The sequence below is a fragment of the Manacus vitellinus genome, unplaced genomic scaffold, assembly GCF_001715985.3.
Source record: "Manacus vitellinus isolate BGI_N305 unplaced genomic scaffold, ASM171598v3 scaffold_52_pilon, whole genome shotgun sequence".
Taxonomy (NCBI): Eukaryota; Metazoa; Chordata; class Aves; order Passeriformes; family Pipridae; genus Manacus; species Manacus vitellinus.
The window spans coordinates 2,206,760-2,213,148 of record NW_021940628.1 but is presented as its reverse complement, the minus strand read 5'-3'; the positions used below and the strand labels follow the sequence as shown (position 1 = coordinate 2,213,148).

The 6,389-nt window shown below is 53.5% G+C and overlaps 1 protein-coding gene across 1 annotated transcript; it reads right to left on the bottom strand.

Moving 5' to 3' along the window:
- Nucleotides 1–470: 470 nt before the first annotated feature.
- Nucleotides 471–5,308, bottom strand: HMGCL (3-hydroxy-3-methylglutaryl-CoA lyase). Its single transcript, XM_008920567.3, has 8 exons — nt 5,197–5,308; nt 4,654–4,761; nt 4,232–4,327; nt 3,467–3,615; nt 2,704–2,767; nt 2,182–2,370; nt 1,783–1,908; nt 471–1,084 (listed from the first exon to the last, which is right to left on the bottom strand). Exons 2-8 carry the CDS (start codon nt 4,720–4,722, stop codon nt 983–985), a joined length of 795 nt encoding a protein of 264 aa, XP_008918815.1. The 5' UTR covers nt 4,723–4,761; nt 5,197–5,308; the 3' UTR covers nt 471–982.
- Between the last annotated feature and the right edge of the window lie 1,081 nt (nt 5,309–6,389).

Here is a 6,389-nt window from a genome sequence, read left to right as displayed (position 1 = left end):
ACTCACCCTCCGCTCCCGCTCCGCCCGCGGGCGCGGCCCCTTTAAGGCCCCTCCATGGAAACGTGTCCCCGCTACGGGAACCCGGCGCGGACAAAACACCCCGAGGGACGGCGGCGCCCGGCGGCGGGAGGAGGGAACTGCGCCCTCCCCAAAACCCCCGGTTATTGCCCGATTCCGCCCCATTTCAGCGCCGGTTGTTGTTGAACGTTTATTTAATTGCCACAGTTCATTGAAGGGATGTGGAGAGACGGTGCCGCACGCAGAGAAAGGCGAACCCCACCCGGAAGAAGGACGAGGCTCCCGCCTCGCAAATAAACTGATAAAATTAAAATAATTTTAAATAGATTTTGGGGGGGTGGGGGTGTTCCCCGTGACCTGTGAGGAGCAGGGAGTGTTTCACACTCTCTGCCACGGCCCTAGATGATGTGGTCTTTCCACGTGGAGGAGGCACTTGGAACTGAAGCAGCAGCTTTAACTGGTTCAGTTTATTAGAAACGTGATTTTTTCAAAATGTTAAATAATGTTTCTTATCCTAGTGTTTAAAGGTATCTTACAACAGATACACTGTCCTTTGCCACAGTCCCTGTAAGACTGTCCAAGGCTGCCCCAGGACATTCAGAGGCTTTTGACTCAGGCTTAACATTTGTAGTGAGAAGGGAAGGGCAAAGCCCGACCTGGAGAAGTGCTCCAACTGGAAAAACTGTGGATTATCCCTGGCTGGTGGCCTAAGGCTCAAGGCAGGAGTCAGTGGATGCTGGTCTGACCAGAGCCCATCCACATCCTCCCTTCCCTAAGGCAAATGGTGACATCCTCAAGGTCAAATCTAATATTCTCGTTTCCCTCATTTCTTCACAAATTCTGGTGGATTATGAGTTTCCTCTCAAGTGCTGAGCCAGGAAGGAGCACTGGAGATCAGAGAGGAATTCCAGGCAGTGCCAGATCCTCGCTTTCTTCTCGATCCAGGGAGAAACTCCCCTCAGAGTCACAGTCTGCAGGATGCCTGGGACACCTTGGAGTTGGTTCTTCGGTTGAGAGCGTTGCAGATGAAGGTTCCCGTGTCCATGAGCTTCTGCAGATCCACACCCTGCACGGGGGAAGCACAGCATGGCCTTGGCACTGCTTCTGTTGGGTACAGCTGCCCAGTAACAACTGGGATCACTGGGAGAGACTACCAGGGAGCGAGGGAGCCTTTGGAGGGAACTTTAATGCAGCCTCACTGACAGCAAGGGTCAGATCTCAGGGTGTGATGTGGGAGAGAATCCCAGAGTGGTCTGGGTTGGGAGGGACCTTAAAGCTCATCTCACTCCACCTCTGCCATGGGCAGGGACACCTTCCACTAGCCCAGGCTGCTCCAACCCAGCCTTGGACACTTCCAGGGATGGGGCAGCCACAGCTTCTCTGGGAAACTGTGCCAGGGCCTCCCCACCCTCCCAGGGAAGGATTTCTCCCCAATATCCCATCTAATATCCAACATCCCTCTGTCAGTGTGAAGCCATTCCTTGTGTCCTGTCCTTCCAGGGACAGACAATAGTCTCTCTCCACCTTTCCTGTGGGCTCCCTTCAGGAAGGCCACAACTAGGTCACCCCAAGGCTGAACAATCCCAAGAGGAGGGAATGCTCCCAGCAGAGGGGGTGGGATTGGTGTGGAAGGACCACACACAGACCCAGTGTGACTCTCCCCATCCCCACCACGCTCAGGCTCCCTGGGCCGAACCCAGAGCCCTGCTGGGGCCTGAGCAGAGCCCTGGAGCAGGAGGGGGATGCAGGGGCCGCCCCACTCACCGTGTGGATGCCCAGCCCGTTCAGCATGTACACCAGGTCCTCCGTGGCCACGTTCCCCGACGCTCCCTGGGCGTAGGGGCAGCCCCCGAGGCCGGCGACGGACGCGTCCACCACGCTCACCCCCATCTGCAGAGGAACCCACACCACAGCCAGGCGTGACTGCTCTGCCAGCACAACCTCCTGCCCCTCACAGCTTCCATTCACAAGCAAAGAAATGAACAAACCCAAAGGAAGATGCTTTATTTGTGTGGACACCCCATCCCTGGAAGGGTCCAAGGCCAGGTCGGAGCACCCTGGGCTAGTGGGAGGTGTCCCCACCCAGGGGGAACGAGATGGGATTTAAGGTCCCTGCCAACCCAAACCACCCCATGAGTCTGTGATCCAAAGGAAGGATCCTACCTGGAGGGCCACCAGGATGTTGGCCAGGGCCTGTCCATAGGTGTCGTGGCAGTGAACAGCCAGAGCCCCCACGGGCACCTCCTTCATCACCATGCTCAGCATCTCCTTCATGCTCCCGGGGGTGCCCACGCCGATGGTGTCCCCCAGGGAGATCTCGTAGCATCCCATGGAGTACATCTTCTTGGAGACCTGTCCAAAAGCCAGGATGTGCCCTGGGAAGTACATCACCCCTTTCCCCAGAGCTGCACACAGGGATCGGTGTGTGATGACCTGGAGCAGCCACGAGACTCTTCTGTGGGACTGAAAACCTCCAGGTGCCCAAACCTCCCTGAATTCCCCTGTGCATTTCAGCTGGACTCAGTCTCCCCTCCCTGTGGTGGCTGGAACCTTTCCCAGCCTTCCCTTTCCCAGGCTTTGGCTAAATGGTTTGACACCCCCCCCAGCCCCAGTGCCCAACTCATATCCCTAAAAATGAGCCAAAAACTTTCTCAGAAATTCTGGTTGTATCTGTGTTAAACTCACCTCTGCAACTTTAGCTGCAGAAATCTTCCCTTCGTAGGGACATCCAAGGACACAGGAAACGTATCTGTGGTTAAGAAAAGCACACACTTTTCAGCTAGAAAAATGGCAAGGACATTCAGCTGGCCAAATCAGTCAGGACTTAGTGCATCTTGCATGTCTTTATGATGGAAGAATTAGTTTCATGTTCCAAAAGTTCAGTGGCCAAATCTTATGGAATTAATTATTGAACAATTACAGAATTAACTGCTCAACAATTACAGAATTAACTGCTCAACAATTGCAGAATTAACTGCTCAACAATTGCAGAATTAACTGCTCAACAATTCCTTCTTCCAGGGACATGAAAAATCTGCCAAGACAAGAGCACACAGCATTCCTGGGATTGTGATCTTTGCACTTCCATGTGGAATGTCTGCCAAGAAACTTGTTATTCTGGATCCTTCTGACAACAGAATAACCACACAGTGGGTGAATCCAACTGGAGGAGCGTGGACTGTCCTGAGCAGAACAGGCTTTGTACCAAGGCAGCAGCTGAAACCTTGAGTGTGGTCCAAACTAAAGCTCCTCCATGCCCTGAGCTCACAAAAATCCAGGCAGAGACATCCCAAAAAATAGAAGTTGTAAAGAAATCCCACTCCTCAGTGCTGTGTGGGCTGGGCTCCAAAGGGATAAACTCCAGCAGCCACGTCTCCTGCTCAATGCCAAGGTGGCTGCAGGAATTCCTTACCCCTGAGTGGGAATGCTGGCTGCAGGAATTCCTTACCCCCTGACAGGAATGTTGGCTGCCCTTGCTGCTGCCATCACCTCGCTGAACCTCTCCAGGCTCTCCTCTATGGAGCAGTTGATGTTCTTCTTCGTGAACAGCTCAGATGCTGCTCCAAAGATCGACACCTCCTTGGCCCCTGCAGCCACCTGCAAATAAACACCATAAATCACAGAACCATTAGAGCTGGAAAAGACCTCTGAGAGCAGCAAGTCCAACCCTCAGCCCACCACTGCCAGTTTTTAAATCCAAGCTGGGTGGTTTTTCTTGCATGGGAAATGACAAGCTCAGCCATGACTCAATTCAAGTGATTTCAGGAGTTCAATTCAAGTCACTTCATGGCCAAGTGTTAATTCAAGTGTTTCAATGGCCTCTCTTGGTAGAGAAGTCTCAAACCAGCCCCATAAAACACTTCCCTTTACAGAAACTTTTCTGTTCCTAAATAAAACTGCCCTGATTATTTAGACTTTAAGGCTGGACCTGATGATCTTGGAGGTCTTCTCCAACCTCAGTGACTCTGTGATGTTCCATGATCTATAACTACAGTTCTCTCACTCTGTAGAAGTACTTTTTCCCCAAATAACCCAGTTCCTCCCCAAAGTTTGTTCCACAGCAGAACCACCATGACACATCCAAGTTTGCCTCCAAAAGTGCAAAGTTACAGGTGCAGCAGCAAAGCTGGGAGCTGTCAGGAGAGCTGTGGGACACCAGAGGGGACTGAAAGCAAGACAAACACGTGGCTGTTGAGGTGCTGCCAGCCCTTACCGCTGCCTGGAATCCCTTCAGGTTGGGGGTCAGCACAGGGTAACTGATCCCAGGCACCTTAGTGATGCCCTGCATGACCTCGGTGTGATCAGCCATCTGCAAAGAAACCAGCAGAGCTCTGTAACAGGGACAACAGCCAACCTAGAAAACAATCCTTCAAATGCCTTTTTGTAATGGGAACAGAAATACTGAGGGCTGAGAGAAATGGGCCTCTGAGAGCAAACACTGCACAGTGTGAGGGATCAGAGGTCAGTCACTCAGCCAGGCTGACGTGCACGACCAGCTGTCCCTCTGCCCTTCCCCAGGGTCCAAAGGGGAAGTCTGGAGTATTGCAACTGGTTCTTGCCCAGCAATGAAGGGTTTGGAGGAGCAGAGTCACTGGGTTACTGTTGTGACACTGTAAATCCAGCTGGAACACCGACCTGAGGGACCCACTTGGGGGACACAAAGCTGGTGGCCTCTATGACCTGCAGCCCCGTCTCTGACAGCATGTTGATCAAACTGATCTTCACCGGGGTGGGCACAACGTTCTGAGAGGAAAAAGAGGAAGAAAAGAAAAGAAAAACGACCTCAAGTCATTATTTCCACAGTAAAGTTTTCATTGCAAAAAAAAATAAAATTAAAAATTAAAAAACAAAAGATCGTTTTTCAACATAAAAAAGGCGGCATTTAAAGAAAACGAAAAAGAAGAAGAAGGAAAAGAAGGAGAAGAAGGAGAAGAAAAAGGAAAAGGAGAAGAAGGAGAAGGAGAAGGAGAAGAAGAAGGAGAAGGAGAAGGAGGAAAAGAAAAAGAAAAAAAAGAAGAAGAAAAAGAAGAAAAAGAAAAAAAAAAAGAAGAAGAAGAAGGAAAAGCCCTGCTGGTGGGCAGAGTGGCACATTTGGGGTATTTGATTCCAGAACCCCCCAGGGAGGGGTTGAGGGGCCGGGCAGGGCTGAGGTTGAGCTGCCAGGAGCCCCCCCTGTACCTTCTCGTTCTGGAGCCCGTCACGGGGTCCCACCTCCACCACCTTCACCCGCTTCGGGTACGGCCCCGTCCCTGTCGCTGCCACGCTCACCTGGCACAGAGGGCAGTGTCAGCAGGGACCCCGGAGCCCCCCAGCCCGCTCACCCCCACCCACAACAAGATCTGAAAATACACTCTAGGAAGCTAAACCAATCAAAGGTTGTTTAAGTAAAAGTTTAAGTTGTCTTTAACTAAAGATTAATGTTGATGCCTTGTAAGGATTAAATGACTGACTGTCAAGGGGGGGCTTGAGGTGTTAAAGTGTATAAAAGCTCTCAAAATCCTTGTTTCAGTGGGGTGTTTATGCAGGAGCTATCCGTCACTCCCCAGACGACATGGCCTAGACAGCATCATGAACTAAATTTGATTGTTTTGAATCACCGGCCTTCGATCTCCCCATCCCGTGCCCCCCGGTCCCTGACCTGCCATCCGCCCGGGTGTCCCGTCCCCTCACCGCCCGAGCGCTCGGCCACCGATGCTCCCTCGGCGCTCCGCCGGCCCTCGTCCCTCGTCCCCGTTCCCGTCCTACGGCCGCAGCGATCCTGCCCAGCGCGGGAGCACCGCCGCGCCGCCATGTCCGACCGCGATCACGTGACCGCGCTGCCCCCCGCACGTGAATCGGGCGGTCAGTGGCCGCCCGCACCACGTGGAGCGGAAACGGGGCTCGGACGCCTCCGTGTCGTTCATTCAAGCCCCTCACCCCCTCATCCCTCATCCCTCCATCCTCATACCTCCGTCCCCACCCCTTATGTGCCAGGCGCCGTCTGGGCGCTCCTGTCTGTCGTACTGTGGCATGTTTCGCTCTGGCCCCGGCACTGCGGCCCCGCGCCCGCCGCGCAACGTTATAGATGGGTTTATGCGGTGGCCCGGGCGCTGAGTAAACACGGCGCTGTTTTTGTTTTGGACGGCCCCCGCGCTGCGACAGAGGTACCGGCATGAAATGGGGTTGAGAAGACATAAGCGGCCCGCTGGCTCATTGTCCCTTGTCGGTGTCTAACGGCGTCATCGCGGGGCCCGGTGATGCTCCTGTGAGGGACTCCTGGCAGGCGGTCAGGATGTTTGTCCATTGAGAAACAGCCCAGGGGCTCTGTTCTGGCAGCTTTTGCTTGTGCTGGGTGGGGCAGTAACCAGCAGTGCCTGTTTGCAGCGTTGTGG

Coding starts and splice junctions, on each gene's coding strand:
- HMGCL (XM_008920567.3), bottom strand. CDS start 4,722: ATGCTGTCAGAGACGGGGCTGCAGGTCATAGAGGCCACCAGCTTTGTG. Junction 4,328..4,653: donor CCCCCAAGTGGGTCCCTCAG/GTCGGTGTTCCA, acceptor GTTTCTTTGCAG/ATGGCTGATCACACCGAGGT. Junction 1,909..2,181: donor ACATCCTGGTGGCCCTCCAG/GTAGGATCCTTC, acceptor GTTCCTCTGCAG/ATGGGGGTGAGCGTGGTGGA.